Source organism: Euprymna scolopes, chromosome 12 (assembly GCF_053919585.1).
Source record: "Euprymna scolopes isolate OS-2025 chromosome 12, ASM5391958v1, whole genome shotgun sequence".
NCBI classification, from domain to species: domain Eukaryota; kingdom Metazoa; phylum Mollusca; class Cephalopoda; order Sepiida; family Sepiolidae; genus Euprymna; species Euprymna scolopes.
Genome location: NC_136493.1, coordinates 104,928,966 through 104,952,014, shown reverse-complemented (window position 1 = coordinate 104,952,014; position 23,049 = coordinate 104,928,966). Strand labels below are relative to the sequence as shown.

Below are 23,049 nucleotides of genomic sequence, written 5' to 3'. Positions count from 1 at the left end.
AATATTGCGTGTTTAAGATAAAATGAATAATAAGCTGAGAAGTGATTGCGGAATAGTACCAATATCATCAATAATTGAAAAATGCGAGATGAAAAAACAACATAATTTTTTTTTAAATTATTAAGATTCGGAAGTAAATTCACCCTCCATTAGCTGCTGTAGAAACAATGTGAATCTAAATACAAATTTATTCGTCTCATTAAAAGGGAATTATAAGTTCATTTTTATGTTGGAGAATGTAGGAGGATGGAGACACTCTATACAAGAACAGAAATATAAAAAATACATTAGTCTTTAAGTAAACACTCTTACTGATAGAATTTAAACAAACACACTGACGTGCAGTATTTTCCATACTGCACATTTTTAATAATCAAAGAATAAATATGATAAATGAGTCTGACATCGTATCTGATTGTTGCTAATACGCTATTTAATTTATATTTCTGAATTTAAAGATCAGAAAGTTGTATGTGAAAAACGAGCAGGCAAGGGGAAGAGGCCAATAACCTGAATAATCTGTGCAAGGCTCATCGATATTCGCTGTTAGTTTTTATTACTGCGCTTAGCAAAAACTAGCACATTTTGAAGGAACTACAGCTAAACATAGGAAAGTTGACCTAAAACATAAAAAAACTAGAGATATGCATCAATCAACACAAGCAAATACTCTTAACAATCGCTTAAACTCTGTTAGCGTTCTGGATAGGAGGAGAAAAGTGTCGATGATTGCTCATACAAAATGTAAGAAGTTTAAAAGGGAAATGTATTTTATTAAATTGATTTTAAACAACAGGATAATAAGATGAAGTAAACAAATGACTTAAATTAGAAAAAGAAAAAGAAAAAAATATTAATCGAAAAGGCGTCAAATTACGTTTCTAAATTTGTGAGATTAGAATAGATTATTCGCATTTTTTCTATTCCTCCAACTACTGTATGTGGCTTGAGTTTTTTTTTTTTATAACGATCCAATCTATATAATTTTCGACATATTCAGCTGCATATTTTCGAACTCCTTTAGTATTTTTCTAACCGGGAAAAAGCTATTTCAGATTTAGGGGTTTGCATAGAATTTCCAACGGTACACCTGGCACGCCGCGTTCAAGTCTTACAATTATTTTGGTTCTAATTATAACATATACTAAAGAAAACACACACATATGCATATATATATATATATATGTATATATATGTATATATATATACATATATATATATATATATGTGTGTGTGTGTGTGTGTAGATTAGTAAAATATCGATATTTAAGTAAATATACTTCACACAAAGAAAAATGAAAATTGCAGCATGGAATGAATGTTTAAAGGTTACTTATTTTCCAAACTTTTATTCAATATCACGCGGTATTCACAAATGCATGGTATTTGTTTTATTTTCAAGTAATGTATGCTGTTCATCTCTTTATTGAGGCCTTTTAAAAGGTCAAAAAAGGTCAGATTTACGATTATCAAAAAGGAATGGGTTGTTGCTGGACGGGGAGAAGGGTTGTTCATCAAAAATTTAGCTATGGAGATGGTAAAGGATCCAAGAACTGTCACTTCATTTGTGAACAACCTCGCACCAAATTCAAAAAAGATAAGGGCACCAGGAGAAACCTTCCACATCATGATATTCGGAAAATTCCTGGGGAATCAATCGAAACACAAACAGCACCAGAGCTCCTATTTTTTGCAAGCGCTGGACTCCCTAAAAGATCCAGCCATGGCCGATGTAATGTTTTGAATGACCTGGCAAGGAACATCAAAACTATTCTAACGCTTCCATTGAGCAAACAGCATAAGGAAAAACGAAAAGTTGGGGCACAGAATTACATGAAAATGGATTCCCAACGTTTACTACTTACAGATTAGACTGTGCTAAACTTGATGGTCAAAATAGATGGGCCAAAATTTAGATCTCGAACGGAACTCCAACCCTTTTAAGAGGTCATTGCTAACGAGGAGGTTGAGGCATCATGTTTTATACGGGAATCATTGGGGATACGTTGCTTGGACCATTTTGAGTTCAAGGTTTAAAAGCAATGCGTACACGGATTTTTGGATAAACAGTTGTCACCATGTCTATAGTAGCTGCCATTTTCACGTCGTTTTTCAGATTATTTTTATGCACTCCAATGCCCCATTCCATTTTGTTATAACGATTGCAGCCTTCCTTGATTTTATGTGCTTCTTCGGCGAATCTCACATGACATGCCGACCGTGTTCTTCAGACCGTAACCCCATTGAATATATCTGGCAATATTAAGTACATGAGTTTATGAGGGAGAAGAGAAATTTACTAGAATATGCTTTGTGAAGAACATAGTTGATATTGCTAGAACAATACATTCTTTATGAGATAAAACAATGGAGTTCTCTGGGGGGGCAAATGTTGTTTAAAGTTATTTAAAATGGTATATATGTCGAATATAATTAATTTATTTGAGACTGAGCACATTGGATATGTTTTTCTCATTATTCTTTGACAGAAACATGTAATAAAATGATGACTCTTATGCATGAACATTCACCATCCAATTCTGTTAGGGTGAGTGCAGCCTTCCTTGAATTTATGGACTTCTTTGGAGAAACACTCATGACCTGACCAGCGTGTTCTTCAGACGTTAACCCCATTGAAAATTTCTGGCAATATTTAAAAAAAAAATATGAGGGGCGAGAGCAACTTGTTTTTTTAATTACATTTTCACCCCTAACAAGGCACATTGCCACTTTTATGTAGGGGCTTACTATTAGGGTCACATGATACAGGGGTACTAGGTGGGGAGTTGGGCAGCAATATGTCCGTTCACGTTACATTTGAACTTCTGTATGTCAGTATAGTTGGGGAAGCAGGAACCTTGCAGGGATTTCTAAAGTCTAGCAGTTCTTCGAAGAAACTATTAGAGTAAAAGGTTCTCTTACATTTAGGGATCTCTACTGTGAAGGCGTGGGGTTTTACGGCTTGTCGGGGTTGTAGGGTGTATTTACGTTGAGGGGGTACAAGTGCTTGCAGCTTGTCGGAACATTCACCGTTAACATACTTGTAAAACCAGCATAGGGAGTTTACATTGAGTCGAGGGGGCAGAGGCTGCAGCTTGGATGATAGTTCAGGACCTATTAGGTTGTCGACTTTCTTTTGAACCTTGTCTTGGAGTGAGAGACTAGTAGCAGATGCACCGGCCCAAAATATGACGACAATCCTCCATAAATGGGCGAATGGTGGCCTTATAGAGGTACAGGATACTTTCAGGCGTCAGTACCTTTCTAGCACGGTAGAGATAACTAACGGTTTTCACAGCGGTCCTGGCAATGCTCTCAATGTAATTGTTCCAACTCATGTTTCCTGTGAATGTTAGGCCGAGGAGTTTAAAATATATGCTTTCAGATAAAGAGTCTTTGGCCATTTCTAGAAGGTTTCTTGTAGTTATTGAAGGAAACAAGTGTAATCATGGCAGCAGTGAATGTGACAATCCATTTTTGTCCCTATTCCACTAGAGATTGGAAGCCATCCTCTAGTGTTTAATCCATTTCTTTAGATATGTTTTCATTTGTTTTCCTGGCAGGCCTGTTATAGAACGTGGTGTCATCAGCATATATTCCAATCTCACATACAATTTTGTCAGGGAGGTCATTTATGATTATTAGGAATAATAGAGGTCCAAGAATAGACCCCTGATGCACTTCCGCATTTATATCGTATTGTTTAGATGTACGGTCATAAAGCACAGCCTGGGTTTTTCACTTATTTAAGAAGGATTTAATTGTGTTAAGTATTCATCTAGTGATACCGTATGATCTAATTTTCCTGAGAAGACGTTCGTGCAATACCCTGTCAAAAGTCTTTGATACATCTAGAGCGACCGCTTTAGCCTCCCCTGCTTTGACAAGTGAATGTTATATACTCTCGGGGATAACAGTTAGAATGTCTGCTGTCGAACGGGCTTGCCTAAATTCATATAGTTGGTCGGTAAGAAGTTTAACATCTGTAAGGTGGTGGACTAGAGCTTGGTTAATTATGGACTCAAATATATTGGCAAAAAGTGGGAGGAGGCTAATGAGGCGGTAATTTGCTGGGTCAGTCCTTTTGCCAGGATTCTTGAAAACTGGTACCACAGAATCAGAAGCAAGGTTCATTAAGGCATTTGTTTTAAAGTTGGAGAGGATTGGAGCTACTTCGGTTGAGCATTTTTTAATAATACAGCTGGGATGAGATCAGGTCTACATAAATTGCAGTGTCAAGATTTTTATAATACAATGCTCCTGAGAAAGGGATGATTTTCAGATCGTCAAGTGTGCCGTCTGTCCGCAAAGGAAAGTCTGGGCAAGGGTTGTTAGCAGGGTCTAGTGTGGAGTTGAAGGCAAACCGACTGTAGACTTTCCAGAAGTCACAGGTTCCTAATTTCTGAGCTTCGATGCGTTTTCAGGTGGTTTCAGTAAATTCTTACTTAGCTGTCGCTATTTCTTTCTTACAGTTACTTCTGGCTTCTAAATACTTCTATCTGTGTGAACTGGATTTATGTCGGTTAAATCTGTGATACGGGTGTTGCCTTTGCGCGATGGCCGCTGCACCTGTGGAAGTAAACCATTGGGGAGAGTGGGGCTTGCTATAAAATTTCCGCGTGGGGGCATGCGCTTCAATTACTGTTTTAAACCATTCAGTGGTCTCGTGCGCACTTTTCAGCAGGAACTGAAAAGATATTTCGTCTCTAATAAGATCCCTGATGGTTTCCCAGTCGGCCTTTTTATAATATCTCGTTGTATTGAGCAATGACTCTTCCATTTTGGTTCGAGAGTTTAGGGTGAGTTCATTTATTCTCACTACATGATCGGCATTCCCAAATGGGCTGTCGGCGTGTGTAAGACAATCATCAGGAATTGTGGTCAGAAATTATCGAGAAGGTATGTGTTGTGGTAGCAGTTGCGTCTGTGTAATTAGAGAATCCAGGCCAGTTACTCTGATGGGCATTGAAGTCACCAAATACATGAACTTGTGCGCTAGTGTCGAAAGAAAGAGCTGTATCTATGCAGTCAGAGACTTTGTTTATTAGGGTACAGTCCTGGGTCGGGGGAGAGCGGTAGAGAAAATAAACGTAACTAATATTATGTTGCATGCTAGGTTTAAAGCACATAAAGGCTTTATCGTCCGATTCTAGTGTTCTTTCTCTAGTCAGGGGGAGGGTGTTTCGAATATACACTCCAGGCTAGTGCATATGTCTGTCAGAGTAGGAGATATCCGGGCATGTTAAAGTAGTTAAATAGGGAGAGGGGAAAATCGGCGTTCATTTCCCTAGTCAGGAAACAAGATTGACTACTGAGTGTTTCTGTCGAATTCCTGTGGTTCGACATATACGCCTGTCTAATAGGCAAAGAAGTAGTATGGAAGCCCGGCGATAGACAGTGCCTATCTACTCCTTAAGCAGTTTAGGTGTGCAGACCGGTAATTTTTCGAGTCACAAGCTCTGTGAAGGATGTAATCCAACAAAGGATGCATAGTTAATATTGCTAAAACAATAATTCCTTTTAAAGATCAAACAATTGAGCTCTCCGGGTAAAAAAAGTTTGTTTTAAGTTATAAAAAAATGGTATATATATATATATATATATATATATATATATATATATATATATATATATATGTGTGTGTGTGTGTGCGTCTCTCTCTCTCTTTCTCTCTCTCTCTCTCTGTATATATATATATATATATATATATATATATGTCGATAAATAATTTATTTATTTGAGGCTACGCACCTAAAATGTGCTTTTTCTCATTATTCTTTGACATAAAAAAATATAATAAAACAAAAAGATTCGCATGATTAGACATTGTATTTGCACTAAAACAAGCGTTTCAGAACCTGCAATAAAGCGATGGGCATTGGATATTCAACTATAAAGAATAAAAGTTCATAACTACGTAAATATCGCATGAATTTGAATGACAGTTTGGGAAATAACAAACCTTAAAGTAGTGGTTTGATATAATTTTCATTTTGTTGTGACGTGTATTTACTGAAATATTGATATTGTTTCGTATCTGCAATAAAGCGATAGGCGCGGTTTATACATATGCATATATATAAATATATATATATATATATATATATATATATATATATATACATGCATTTATGTAATTCCGTTTCTTTTTACTACCTGCATATATATATATATGTGTGTGTGTGTGTGTGTGTGTGTGTGTGTGTGTGTGTGTGTAAAGAGAGAAACACACACACAAAGAGCAATACAGAAAGAGAGAAAGATTGAGCGAGAGAGAAAGTGTAAGGAAGATATAAAAACAAAAACAAAATAGCGGGCTCAATATTGTAAGATTTTTTATCAAACAATACAAGAAAACAATGTGCCGGTACAATATTTGAAAGTATGCGTGTGTGAGAACTATGAGTTTGTTTGTGGAAAGTATAAATTTGTAAACGTCCTTAAAATATACGAAATGATACTTTATGTGAAAATGAATGACTAAGTTCTATTTAAGAATTAAAAAAAATAGCTGGAAGTTAAAAGAAATGTCATAGTTTCGAGTAGAGAGTATGACTTAATTATAGGAAGCGTGCGCAAATATTCTTGAAATGTTTTACTAATTTAACCCGTTTTAACCTATTGTTTATATGATTATAACTTTTGGGCATCCTAGTTGGAGATTTATTTCAATAGTATATCTTTTTTAACATAATAGTGCAAAACAGTTATATCACCCCACCCCCACACACACAGGCGCATACACCGACCCAAAATATTTGTTATTCCGTGGAGGTGCGAAGAAATACTTTCCTTCTCCTCAGAAGGTAGGATTTGGCAAAACGCGGGATCGGATTTTGCTTGCCTTTTGATTTTCAGCTTTGCCACCCGTTCCCAGCTGATGAAGTCCACACAACCTCGTTCCCAAGGCAATCATTGAGCGCCTGATGACTCACCGCATCTCCATCACGCGGGATAGACACCTTACACTCATTTTAGTCTACGTCCCGACTTTAACCTCTACCGATGAAGACAAAGCTACCTTCTACACCCAGCTTGACCGCACCTTCCAGTCAATGTCTGTCAATGACAAGCTTGTTATGCAGGGCGACATAAACGCCCGAATAGGCAGTGCCCACAACCTGTGGGAGGGAATTATCGGTCGCCACTGCATTGGAAGCTGTAACGCCAATGGTCAATTACTACTGGGTCTACGTGCAATACATCAGCTAGTTGTGACCAACACCATCTTCCAGCTATCCAAACGACAAAGACCACCTGGAGACACCCCAGATCCACATCACGCGATCCATGTCCGGGGAGAATGACTGCTGCACGGACCACATACTCCTGATCTCACGACTTTGCATAACGATCATTCGACCACCTAAATGGCACCCAATAGCGTACCAAACAGACTGTAGCAAACTCCGCAACCTACAGTTGGTACAGAATTCCAGGAAGGTCTGAGAACAACACCTCGTAGAACCCGTGAGTCAGGCGACACTAGAGCACCAATTGACCACCCTAAGAAACGCCCTGACCCGTGCCGCGGAGGCGGTACTTGTTCACACGACCAAGAAAAGGCAGGACTGGTTTGATGAGAATGACGCCATCATCTCTCTTCTCATTGAAGTAAAAAGTCAAGCACGTCTAACTTCAGAAAACCAACCTACAGCTGCCAAAAAACGTGCTCAGAAGGTAGCTGTAGCAGACTGCCAAATTGGCAGAGAACAGCTGATGAGATCCAGCTCTTCGCTGACCAACGTGGTCAGCCTAAAGGACACAAATTAGAGCACGACCATTTCTGACCGTAAGGGCATCTTATAAAGATGGAGGTGTCACTTTAAGTACCTCCATTTTGATCCCCAGATGATCTCTTGAGCCTTACCCCACAGCATCCTGCCCGTCTGTGGATGGCACTCGCACACTCCATTCAGGACTTCAACAGGGCCCTGAAACGTATGAATCCCGGTAAACTCCCCAGAGCCCGATAACATCCCGCGGGAGCTCCTCACTTACGGTGGTCCCGAGATGAGAAATCCTTTGATACTCCTGATACTAAAAATATGGGAAACCATGACTCTCCCGAGCGAGTTTCGTGATGCTAATATCATTACCCTCTTCAAGAAGGGGGACAGGGAGAATTGTAACAACTACTGGGATATAACATTGCATAGCGTCGCGAGTAAGATTTTCACTCGGATTCTCCTTGACCGCCTGCTCATTCTCGCAAAGGATGTCCTGCCGGCGACCCAGTGCGGGTTTCGACGTTCCCGGGGGACAGTGGACATGATTTTTTGTGTAAGGCAACTGCAAGACAAAATACTAAAACAGCAACAACCCATTATATTCGTCCTATGGGACCTTCAAGCGCACTCTGCCAGCAATTTACATCGACCACTCCTCAAGGGAAGAGGCTGCCAGGGACAGGAGGAGGTGGAGGAATGCTGTACACCCAGGCAGTGCTTACACTGAGGAGGAAAGGAAAAGGAGGGAACAGGCTGGGAGAAGAAGTAGAAGGAAGCGAGAGTAAACCTATCTCTTTCCCCTCCCCTGTGAATCGCACTTTACAGCCATGTATTACATAGGCACGAATCCACCTGATGACAGGGCCCAATGCCCGGACACGAGTAGGAGCCGACGACGACGAATATATATATATATATATATATATATATATATATATATATATATATATATAATTATGCATAATATATATATATATATATATATATATATATATATTATACATAATTACAGATATGCTTGTATAAAAACATGCATATCTTACGTATATTAGTTGGATATACACTAGCATAATCACTCGTTGTTGACTACATTAACAAACAGCTTTTAGAAATGGACTCTTATATATTAGGATATAAATCTTTTACATTCTTTTACACATATATTTTTCCACATACTTTAGTATCTTATTATCCCTTTCGTCTCATAGACGTAGATGCATACAGCTATGGATGTACAAAGACAGACAGAATCACGGAAAGCCGGCATTGCTGGGATCATCTTTGGGGGAGTGCGGATCAATTTATGTAACAAACATAGAGGCTAGTACTGGCAATAATTGTTCACACAAGTGTATGTGCAATATTTATAATTTCCCAATATAATTTACCAATATGCAGCCCCTCCTCTGTCGGGGGGGGGGAGCGATCCAACCTGTGAATCTGCCCTTCGCGTAGTTTGTTAGTATGTCAAGTTTGATAGATCTACGTCAAACGTTCTGATCATGTATAGGTTTCTTGTTGAAATTGACGTAATTGTAGCCTAACCGCTGTTTGCTAGGCAGGGCGGTGTAACCCGTCAAACACCCCTTGCTATATGGTGGATTATCCTGTCATATTCTATAAATGTACGAATCTACATTACACAGTGTGAGCATGTGCAAGGTTTTCTGTTATTAGTGATTCCCTGGAGTTTCACCCAGTTTGGTCAAAGTGAGCGCTGTAACAGATGAAAAACGTCACTCTTTCTCGTGTGCGATTATTTTCCCGATGTAAGCGTACATAGGGGGCCTCTTATACATAAACTCCAGCCTTGATGTCTCATTTTATAATATACATTTCTGATCCATAGTGTCAATTCAATCATTCTTATATACTCAGCATAGTATAATATTAAATCGTATAGAATCCTATTTGCCTACGGTTACGGAAACGAATATGTATCCAGCTTTATTTTTAATTTTTATATATATAATAAATAAATATGAATATCAGCATCCATTTATAGGTGATCTTTGCAATACCATGAACGTCGTCAAGTGTAACCGAGCAGCCGCTAGTAAGATTCACACATCGCATTGAAAATGATTTTGTTTCTCTGCATCATATTTTCCTAGGTGTAATGAGACACATATATGGCGAACAATCTACTTTTCTCCCGATTAAACTGAGGGAAGTTGTAAATATTTCATTAAGTAAACTACTTTTATTTTCTGCTTTCTTGGTGTTGTATAACACATCTTTACAAATTCCCTGTGCATAAGTATTTGCTGTAGACAAAAATTATCAAAAATGCTAAATATAATTGTACCACCTTCCGTAGGATTCTTATCTCAGGCGAATATATTATTTAACTTCTGTTTGACAAGTTTCCAACACAACACAGTCATTTAGATAAAGGGATATATATATATATATATATATATATATATATATATATATATACATACACACACACACACACATATATATATATATATATATTAATGAAATGAACACGTTCAGTACACATGAATATTTAAACAGAAGTCTGATATTTTTAAAGTATTGTTTTAAATGAAATAAATTTACCTCATGGGGCGTTCTTCCTGAACGGTGATTTAAGAACTATTTTTGTAAATACATATATGACTTACGTTTACAAAGATAATCAGTTCACCTAGGATAACTATCGTCAGCATCGAAACTAGATAAGTTTGTACATACACAGAGGTGTTATTAAATACATTATGATGTAGCGATTTTTGTTAATTATGTATGTGCTGTAAGTTACTCAATATATAAACTGTTTTCAGTAGTATATAAATACATCAAGAGCAGGGAAGATAAACTGTAATTGTTTTGTTATTTTATTTATGAATATAACACAAATATTTTTAAAAATGTAATGTTACAAATATATAAAAAAATAAGGAGCTTCTGCATAATCGTCGAAATCTTAAAAAGGTTGTTCATACAAAAAAGTTTAAGCTGGCATCGAAAATAACGGATTCGTTGCTTTAAGAGTCGGAGACATAATAAATAAAAAAATCAGGTCCTTACATACATATATATATATATATATATATATATATATATATATATGAATGTATGCATGTATGTATGCATATATGTAACACTGATCCCAACAAGATTCGCCTACGTTAGAGTGATCATTATTCCGATTTCTTTAGCAAACCCTCGTATTAATACATTTTAAGCATAGCAGAAGCTTATAGCTTATCCATAAAATGGCTGAGTTCCCATCTGAGAACGAAATTTGAGATGCAAATAAGGAAGTAACTACTAGGAAGGCTCTAGTAATTCATAGTATACCTGATTAAGTACTCTTACATATGGGTAATAAGTTTGCTCATAAAATTCTTCATCCTATTAGTGATGATTGGAAGCGTGGTTCCGCCCATTGGGACTGAATGATGCAAATCATATATCATTGTGCACGGTGAATAAGTCTAGGACAGACTGGGAGTTATCGTGGGATAAATTTGTTGGGAGCAGTTGACAAAGTATTTTCATGAGATCGGAATAATTTTTAAGTCGACGCTTAGGACGACAAATATCGAAAAATTGGCTAAAAAAATTATTGCCTTCACCCCAAACTGACCACTTTTCTACGAGTGGGAGATGTTACTTCCCCGATATTATCGATAGTACTCCCCTCTTTTCGATTGACTGGCCTAAATGTAAGCACTCATCACTTCCGGGTTGCAATGAACGCCGCAGCAAAGACGTAATATTTTATTTTCACGTTCTTCCCCTCAATCGAGGTACGGATTCGAGCCTGCCTTCCTACTCCCATTTTGCTTTTGCTAAACACGCACCTATAAACACACCGGGTGATGCCGGAAAACCAAGCTAGTCTATACTATAAATTTCACCCCTCTGTTGAAATGTGTGCATGTATGTATGTATGAATGTATGTGTGTATATCTGTCTAAAACATTCGACAGAGACGACGGATTTTCACCAGATCGTAACTGTTTTAAAAACGACCCATCGGACGACAAATATCGCAAAAATTAATTGCTTCACCCAGAGCTGGGCAATTTTGATACAGGAAGTGACCACTTTTTTCTCAGATATTTTATAAATTCATCGACTGTTTTCGATTGACAGGTCTTAATTTAAGCATTTGTTATTCCCGGCTTGGCGATGGACGCAACAACATAGAAGCCGGGTGTTTTCACGTTATTTCCATGTGATACGTGTTCGAACCTTTTAGCCTACTACCAATGCTTTTTTTTTCTCGACGCACACCTCAAAACACACGGGCAAGTATAATAATAAATACAGAATCTGCATACAACAAACGTCATATTTAAGCGTATTTTACGACCGGTTACGCCTGGTGCCCAGCTAGTGTACATATATATATATATATATATATATATATATATATATATATATATATATATATATATATATATATATATTTATATATCAGAGAGGCGGTAGCACTCTCTATATAGGGATGGCCCATACACGCCTATATACGCCTACGAAACAAAACTATCCAAATCTCAACTAAAATCAACTTATAAGTTTCAAAAAGCACATATTCTTACAGAGAAGTGTCTTACGAATTCAGCGAGTGTCAGAACGTCGGTTAAAATGCCAAAAGAGAGCAAAAAAAAGGGTACAAAAATGGCCAATTGTTCTTCTTTCTTCTTTCTTCTTCTTTCTTCTTTCTTTTGAGACGATGTATCTCGGTGTACGAACGGTCTCTGATAACAGTTCAAGCATCAATCGACTGGTCTTTACACAGAAAAGTGCAGTGACCCATCGCTTTTTAGCTAACTCCATAATTAAATAAGATTACGTGTAATAACAAGTTTTAAACACTATATACCCAATGTAGACAGGCCACTTCGAACACGGAACTTCTCTCAAAAGGGACAGCTCCAAATAATACACCGGATGCTCACAGACGTTCCAGTTTGCCAGTGGCCTATATTTCTTGGATGCTGAATATTTGAGGTGAACGTTAAGGTTTTTTCTTTAAACAGTAACCCACCAGCGTTAATGAAACCACGAAATCTTTATCTCAGTTGATCAAAATTGTTATAAGAGTAACCTATCAGCAAGTACGACGTCAAAAAACAATGTTATAAAAAACAAATCATTCTTCAGATTTTGGACTGTAAAATATGTACAAAATGTCAATGCAGTGACCAGGATTTGAACCTAAGTTAGCACAGCCACAACGTGGGGTCCTAACCTCTAAACGATCACGGCTAACACTGACGTATGTCGCTCTTTGCAGAAAGACACATGACTACTGTCAAACTATTGAAAAATAAGGAGGAAACTTGAAATTCTCACGCATGCGCAAAAATACACTATAGCAACCATTGTTAAATGCAGCTGAATCTCTTCGCTCGCTAAGAAAAGTAGATCTGACCAGTTCATCTAAGAACTCACCAAACGCCAAAGGAAATAAGTTAAATTAACCGCAAAAGAAACTGCAAGAAAGTCAAGAAAAAATTAATAGTGAAGGTATGAACATTTTAGAACTTTATAATACTCTAACTATTTTATCAAAGAGGCGGTAGCACTCTCTATGTAATATAGAACCGATAGAGGACCAAGAGGCAACTCCTAAGGCCCAAAACCCAAAGACCTAAAACCCAGCAGGAAGCGACCTGCTACTAATGGAGGCGGCAATGAGCCGCCTCCTAAAAAAGACAATACTATCATGAATGTAAGTTTAAAAATAAGACTGTAAGTAAAAATACTAATTAACAAGAATAAAAAAAAGCATTGGAAATGCAACAGGATATAGGGATGGTATGCCAAAAAGTATACAAACAAGATAGCTATGAATGGCTAGGCACATGGAAATAGAATTGCATCCAAAGTATAGCCCTATAGCTTTTTACAACCGTAATGATGGCACGGAATGAAGATTGGAGAAAAGCTATAGGGCTATACTTTGGATGCAATTCTATTTCCATGTGTCTAGTCATTCATAGCTATCTTGTTTGTATACTTTTTGGCATACCATCCCTATATCCTTTTGCATTTCCAATGCTTTTTTATTCTTGTATATATATTTATATATATATATATATATATATATATATATATATATATATATATATATATATATATATATATATACCATTTTACATGCATAAAGTATACCTATATACACGCGTGTTTCTGGTGTGTAGCTGTCGTCAGTACAGGTTAACATCGAATTCATGAAACCAATATCCGCATTCTCATACTTTACCAGTGGGCCACGGTCGATGGTTTTTATGCACCGTTATATATATATATATATATATATATATATATATATATATATATATATATATATATATGTATATATATATATGAATGTGTGTAAATATTTATATTATTATCCAATAATCAGTGCTCTTCAATTTTTCGAATAGCTTTATATTCAGAAACAAGAATAGTGCGGTTAATGGTGTCAAGAAATATGTAAAATAAGAATATATTTCGTATAGCTTATTCAATGGAAAATGTTTCCATCATCTTTTTTTATTATTATTTTTTAACGCAAACAGCGTCTCCTTTTCCATCCATTATAAGAAGTGTTATGTTGCCAGAGCACCATTGGCGGGATGTCATTTTCTCGCTTTCTAATCGTTCGGGTGACGTGAACCCCAGTCAAACAAATTAAGAGCTTTGGCGTTAAGCTGATTTTATACCTCAGAAAGGCAAGCGGGTTTTACTTACTCGTCTTGTTTATTAATTTTTCTTTTTGCTTCGGGACTGCATGTTCACTGAAAATATGTGACAGTTTGCCATTCACAAGTGACAAAAACGTTTTTATGCTAAAAGTGTGATTACCGAATAAATCAATTTCCTTTTCTCCTCTTCTTAGTGTTATATCAAATTGCATGCCTTCTCTTCTAGGTCGCTTCCTATAGAAATAGTGAAATACAATTATTTCAAATTGTCTCCGTTTCGTTGATCATGTTCGTACATCAATTTTCAAAGCATACTATTTCAAATCGTATTTATTTAACTTACATAGTTACAAATACTATATAATTTTATCATTGGTAAACTCAACACCATCCGTTTAAATGATGTTTTTTTTTTTATATTATTCGTATAAGATTGTACGGTTTCTATATGTAAGTATTTATTCACATTGTAAATATGACATTGTGTATATTATGTCTACAAACATATTTTTGTTTACTTTACAGTTATAATTAAATAGGATCTACATGTTTCTTATTAAAAGATGTAGCGAACTGTTCTAATATCTATCCAATTGGAAGTTAATAATGAATAGGAATTAGTTACCGGAATGTCGAACTTTACTATAACAGAAAGAAAAGACTACAGAAATACATAGAGAGTAATATAGTACGAAGTGGAATGAAAGTAGGAATATATATATATATATATATATATATATATATATATATATATATATATATATATATATATATATATATATAACATTTAACCCCAAACAAGGTACATTGCCACTTTGGTGTAGGGGGCTACTAACAGCGGCAGCAACTGCTGGGACACTATGTTGGGATTTGGGCAGCAAGATGTCGGTTCACGTTACACTTGAACTTCTGCATGTCAGTATAGTTATGGAAGCAGGGATCTGGAATGGAATTCCAGAGTCTAGCGGGTCTGGGGAAGAAACTACTGGAGTAGGAACATATTTTACATCAAGGGATCTCTACTGTGTGGGAGTGGGATTTAGCTGCCTGTCGGGTTCGTCGAGTGTGTCTACGTCGTGGAGACACAAGTGTATGCAGTTTGTCCGAGCATTCACCATTAAAATACTTGTAGAACAGGCAGAGGGATGCAACGTTTCGTCGATGGGGCAGAGGTTGAAACTTAGATGCCAGTTCAGGGCCTATCAGATTCGCGACTCTTTTGAACCTTGTCTACGAGCGAGAGACTAGCTGCAGATGCACCAGCCCAAATGTGACAACAATACTCCATACATGGGCGAATGGTGGCATTATAGAGGTAGAGGATACTTTTCGGTGCCAGTAGTTTTATAGCCCGGTAGAGAAAGCCTACATTTTTCGCAGCGAATAATTAAGCACATAATTCATCTTTAAAGAAGCATGCGTACATAAAAAAAACGTAAAACACTTCTGTCTAATACGTTACCAATCTACCACGTTAGCCTCTTCTTACCTCTGATTTATCGCAGGTTGATTTGAATTATATGCAATTCAACTGCATGCCCACTAAACTTCAAATAAGAACGTTATTTCTCAAAAGGAAGCATATTAAACACTATACACAGCAAGAACTGTGTACCCACTTTTTTAATATTTATGGCATACATAATGCCTATGTTCCTTGTATAAAGAGAGATGTTTTTCACTTACCTGATTTTTAAAATTAAACAAGGTAATAAACAATATTAAACTGATATATTAACATTTTATAAGTTTCAACGTATTACTATACGTTGTACCTTATATGATTACTATTGACGAATTACTATCTTAGATTAATTTGTAAGTTTATAGTTAACCACCTATATCATGTTAATTTACGAAAAAGAGGCTTAACAGTCATAATTCTCCATAAATTTTCGGTGATTTTTAAAGGAACTTAGTACTAATAGATCTACACCAATTTTGCCACCAATGCCCACAGTTAAACACATCCAAAGACCTAGAAGAAAGATGTGATTAACAGGTTCGAACAATGACTTTTTAAAAGTATTGCATTTTATGAAAAGAATAACAGACACTATTTCTAAAAGTATAATATTTGAATGCTACACTCTCGGCAGGTGCTGCCGTAAAAGCACTCTGCATATTCATATAAAAATTCAACACAAAAGCCATATCCTAGCCAGTTTCTCTATAAGTAATACTAACAAGATGTAGTACTTTAATAATATTTCTCCTACAATGCAGAACATGATTACATTTAAAGAATAATGTAGCTATTACACGTCAATACTATTGTGTTCTCCCAATTGTTTTATTGACAACAAATCAGCAAAAAGTATTATCTTTCAATTAAATGAATAATTGACTGCTCTTGCTGGACACATACATGAATTCTTCAAGTTAGTAGCGATTCTAGTCTACGATACATATTGGCCTGCATGGCACTGTAGAAAAATTATTTTTCTGTTAGAATCGTTTTATATTATAAATTGAATTAAAAGTTTAAAATAAAAAGAATAAGTAATATATTTAAACTGTCTTCTGAGTAGACACATTTTATAAGAAACCCAACCATTTCCTATCGAAGCAAAAAAAAAAAAAAAACTCTGTTAATTTTCAATGACAGTCTGTTTTAATTGTGCAAACTCGCTTGGGGTATTGAAATTTAAGGGTGTTAAAACATAAAAGCGGACTCTTCTTTGTTTAAACCAGTTATTCGATTATCGACCTGCGATTCTTATCGGATTCATGCCGATATAAAACATATATTAGAACAGTCACAAGCATACAAAGTACATTTGTGTGAAATGAAAGAGAATTCGTCTCTTTCTGGATAGTAGTTTTTAAGAAACAAAAAAAAAATAAACACACCGTCAAACGGGCACACACACGAATACGATGTTCTTATAAATAAGTAGAGATTCACTAATGGCAGCGTCTATTGGCTTAAAAATTGTATATATTTAAATTAACATGGGTTTTTCATATAACAAATATTGCGTAATATTCTTTTAGTGCGGATGTTTTTTTTTTCTCTCTGCAATGATTCCTATTTCTATACAATATCAGTACCATTCCCCTGAGATGACGGTTTGCTTTAATCAGGGTCTTACTTGTTTTTATTCAAGGAAATTCTACTATCTAACCATGCGATTAAAAGTGATTTTATTTAGAAGTATACTAGATATAATGCATCACTTTTGTTTACGGATGCAGTAATATCCCTCAAGGTAAAAGCCAAAAACGAGTTAGAAATAAGCGATAAAATATAAAGTAGAAACAATAATTTTGAACAACATGTTTATTATGAGATTGGTTACAAAATAATGTCGTTTTTTGACGTACAGTGTAACCCAGATATAAGATACTCGAATATAAGAAAACATGTATAAGAGAGATCTTCTCTGGTCCCGAGTTAGAGCCTTTGTTAATGTACGGTGTGTCCCGGATATGTGAAACCCTGATGTTATTATATTGCGGATATAAGAGAACCGCAGGGCAGCAGAGGAAGTATCTAATATCCGGGTTACAATGTATACTTATCTGATAAAAAAGATTTTTTTGTAGCAAACTAATATAATAAAAATTGATTTACATGGCGCTACAGATTATGTTAAGTTATGCTTAATAAATACTTATCAATAGCAGATTTCTATTGGTGTATATTTTCTGTATACTAACTTTATTAAATAAAACAAAATTGTGGCTAATCTCATTTCGTGTTTCACAACAAATAATCTTTTAGTAAACTTCTAGTATTTTTTTTTACAAAAAGTTAGCCTTTTTACAGCCTTATCTTCTTTTATTTGTTAATTTACTTCTTTCTTTTCCATATTAGTTTGTTTATTTTTTAATGTTTTTATCTCTTCTTTTCAACCAAATCCCTATCGTTTTTTTTTTCGGTCTCTTTCCCTGATGGAATTGTCTCTTATGTCAATTGTGCTTCAAGATTCAAACGAAGACCTAAGCTCTTGGCGCAGAGATTATAAAGTCCGGCTAAAACTGATGTCATTTTTGATTTTACGTTTTCTTTCTTGTTCGCTTTTTTAATGTTGCTTTTCAAATATTGTTGTTTGTTGCGCTTGTCTTTGTGTCAAGAAAATTCGCCTCGGGATCAGCAATCATCAACTCAGATCAAATCAAACTTGAACGCTCGTCTCTTCTCGGCTTGATTAATTATTCGAAACAAAAACAACGCTATCATTTTTTTAGCATTATTTTTTTTTTTTATTCTTCGATTGTTTTTGTCACTATAATCTGATCATTTTAAGCATCATCTTTGTTTAGTTTACTGTAGTTATATCTTACCTACTAGTCATTATTTCTATAGATGCGTGTTTCTTGTTATATATTTTATTGTGATTAATTTTATTAATATTTCGTTATTGGTTACATCGATAAATATGATATTCAATGTTTTGCGTATTGTTTAACAGCGATTAATATGTATGTTTTTTATTGTTTCATTCTCGCTAATTACCATTCATCCTTCCTTCTTATAAATGTGCCCTAGTTATTGTATTCACTTTCCTAATTCCCTATATGTTGTTCGCGTTTATTTCATATTATATTTATTTTTACATGAATTCCTTTATTTGTCACATTATTTTTTAAATAATTTCTGAATATATTTATTAATTCGTTATTCCTATTTTAAACGTCTTTATTCCATATAACTATTGCTTTACTTTCTAATATATTTTTACGTTCGATCTGCTTTTATATTGTCGGTAAGCTATTTTTTCTTATTTTATTTCATTTTTATTAGTTTTTTTTCTTTCTGTGATTATAATATCATATTAGAAAACAACTTAGTCTCGTTCAGATTGTCATTTTCCCGAGAGCGTTTTTATCATATTTATAGTTACTTAGTATTTACTGTATTTTTATGCAATTCATCTTTTATTGTTTTTAGCAAGACGTTGCCTTCTGTTCTACGTCCGCCTCCTCTAATATTTCTATTATGATATGATCTCATTATTCCTGTACAAATGTTTTTAAAATCTAATAACCGTTTTTCCCTTTACATTTTTCCTCTTGCTTCGTTTTTGATTATATTTTTCTTCTACCTTTACATTTAACTTTATGTCTTCTCCGTACATCTTGTTCCGTGTATTTTCTCCTTATTTCCGTATTATTTTTTTACGATTTTTACTGCTCTATTCTGTGATTCATTACTTTTATAGTCTGTCTACTATTTTAGCTAACCTTCACATACATTTCTATTAGTGTTTGTTTGCCATTCATGTGTTTATTTGTATTTTAAAATAGAAAAATAAGAACCTATTTCATATGTCAAAAAAAAACTCTCTTAATAAATAACAACTATGATATCGATTATGCCTAAATCTTCATTTATTAAAGTATGGTTGTTATAATTTTATAAAATGTATGATTTAGTTTAACATATGTTTAATAAAACAACCAGCAAGTGTTATTATCTAGCATAACACCTTTATTCATTTGAGTATATTACCTGGTTTTGAGACTTTTATCCAGTTAAGTATATTTCAGTCTTTAATGTAATTTTATCTAAACAGTTTCGTTCGTAGTGTTTTTCTTAAAATTTAGATCAAGACAACAACGTTAATTATATTAAATATAGAGACATGGTTGCGAACATTTAAAAGCAGACGTGTTCACATATGCGTATTTTAGTTTGATTTTCATCTATATTATTGTGTCCCATAAACTACCTAAATAATAATGACCACTTAAAACAAGAATTGTAAACCTCCCAGCTTAGAATTTATGAATTGGGCAATGTCAAAGAAAAAATATGACGTTTTAATAATTGCATTTAAAGGTATGTCGAGTGATATCTATGTAAGATATTACATAAACAACAAAATAGACAAAAAATTGACTGGCAATGGAAAGCGTCATAGAAATATATCGCATTTGCTCGGAGTCGGATAACACACACCAATTAATCCCTGCAACTATTGCTTCATTCTTTTTTGTAAATGGACAAAACCACTCATTGTAAATAACACCTATACGTTTATAAATTCGTATGTGTGTTGGTTTTGAAAATATCGACAAAAATGCCCATGCGTATATAGAATTTTTCAAGCATTTGATCAATGTAAAATAGAAAATTTTACACACACACACACACCCACACATATATATATATATATATATATATATATATACACATATATATGCATATATATATATATATCTTAGTGTGTGTGTGTGTGTGTGTGTGTGTGTGTGGAAAATGTTCTATTTTACATTGATCAAATATTTTCAGCTGATAGGAGTAATAGATAAAAGCAGGGAGAAAAAGCAGTGCTAATTTAATAAAATCAAGACTGGTTAATTTATTTTGTTTTATCTGCAGATAAGTGTCGTTCGTCATATCTCCTGACCTAATCCGATCACCATCCATATAATTCTCTGAACACACATTCAATGACCATATTTCAGTGATGCCTGTTTCCTTTTTCTTTACTATTTTTTAATTGTTAATATTTTAGCAACGCTCGTTCAACCCATCTTGAATGTTCCAATACATCGGTAGACACTGTATGGTTTTCGAGCTGAATAAATATGTTACATTGAATAAAAACACAAAACATATATCTAGTTTGGCAGAAAAGTAACTTATCTTGCCTTTGATAACATTTATTTGTTATATATTGACAACTTTTTCGAATCTATGTGTACAGTAATACAAACCCGTTTTTCTTTTATTAATTTGTTAAATGAAAGTACAGTTAACCCGGTCGGTTTCATATGTGATGAAAATCTAGCCCCCCCCCCCAAAAAAAAGGGGTAGTCTTAAAATTGCCTGAGTCTCGAAAGATTTCATTTCTACTGAACGATGAAACAAACGGTGAAGTGTAGTTCACCTTCTGTTTCTCTCCCCCTCTTTCTTCCTCTCTTAATATCGCTCTCTATCCATCTCTCCCTTTCCCTCTCTCAATCTATATTTCTCTCTATATCACCCTCTCAATCTCTCTTTGAGCCCCTTTCTCTACCTCCCTCTATCTCTCTCTTTTCCTCTGTCTCATCCCTCTCTGTTTCTAACTCCCCCCTTTCTCTGTTTATTTATCAATCCCTTTATCTCTCTATCTCCTTCTCCTTCTCTATTTTCCTCTCACTTTCTCTTTTCTATCTATATATCTTCCTCTCTATCTGTCCATCTCTAATCCCTCATCCTATTTTAGTCTCCTAAATTAATTACAGTGAATAAGGCATTGTCAAAGCATGGATAAATCCTATTTTAGTCACCTAATTTACTGATTGTGAGAATAGAAGTTATTTGGAAATTACTGCTACCTTGAACAGCACCAGAAGTTACTGGTAAAACCTTTCTAATTAAATTGATTTTGGCAGCCATTTGGTAACAAAATGACATAGCCTTAGCCCTTGCTGCATGAGGAATACCTGCGGCCTTGCTTGCCAAGTAGAATAATTATTTATTCTACATTAAAACATTCAATTTTTCAAAAATCTCATCTTCGACATCTCAAAAACATCCAATATGGGGAAAATATTGCAGAAATGCAAACTTATTGTTTAGGATGAATGCACAATGGTACGCAAAAAATCACTTGAGGCTCTTGGTCGATCCTTGCAAGATTTGCGTGGCAATGTCAGACCATTTGGAAATGCAGTATTATTGCTTGCAGGAGATTTCAGACAAATGTTACCTGTTCTTCTTCAATCAACACCAGCAGATGAAATAAATGCTTGCCTCAAATACTCTACTTTTTTGTTCCATGTGAAGCTATTAAACTTAACTCAAAATATGCATGTCCAATTGCCGACTGTTCGATCCGCACAAAAACTTTTGCATCACTTGTGGAAAATTGGGTACGAAAAAGTGCCAGCTGGTCAGATTTAAGGGCAAAATTCTTTGACTTTTAACTTCTGTAATTTCTGTATTTTTAATTTCATCAAAAGAATAGTTAGTTTAAAATGTTTTTGCAGATATTCAAATTATAAGAATTCCATTTGACTGAGTGAATGAGCTATTCTTGCAGGTCAATACAAAGATGCCCATGAACTTAACGCTATTATTCAATGTAAAATTCCAAGTGAGGTAGTCAAATACAAATCCATCGACACTATTCTGAAATCAGATAAAGCGGTTAATAATCAAACAGCTATATTTGCCAGGGATGCCACCGCATGTATTGCAACTGAAATTTGGTGTACTAATTATCATGTTGTGAAATATAAACAAATCTAATCTTTGCAATGGCACATAGCTTGCAGTAAAAAAATGAACAAACAATATCATAGAAACAACAATCTTAACAGGACTTTTCACAGATAAATATATCTTCATTCCATGCATTCCTATGATTCCACCGGATACATCATTACACGTTAGGAAATTGAACTTTCCAATTTTATTGTCATTTGCAATAACCATTAACAAAGCACAGGGAACAATCTTTACAATTGTGGGCCTTACAGTTAAACACTGACTGTTTTTTCACATGGACAATATATATTACGTATTCAAGAGTCACCACACCGGAAAATCTCTATATCAGCTAAGAAAATGGAACAACAAAAACGATGTACCCATGCAAAATGGAAAATTAAACCTATAAGAAACATGCTTTTTCTCATGTTGGAACTTCATGTTGGAAATATATATTTGCACTGGTTATGCCATTCTAACTTCGTGTTTGAACTGTTTATGTCAAATGACA

General features: G+C 35.0%; 1 protein-coding gene across 1 annotated transcript; it reads left to right on the top strand.

Moving 5' to 3' along the window:
- The first annotated feature begins 8,058 nt into the window (after positions 1-8,058).
- Positions 8,059-8,457, top strand: LOC145291095 (uncharacterized). Its single transcript, XM_080136611.1, has one exon. It carries the CDS (start codon positions 8,059-8,061, stop codon positions 8,455-8,457), a length of 399 nt encoding a protein of 132 aa, XP_079992737.1.
- Positions 8,458-23,049: the final 14,592 nt, after the last annotated feature.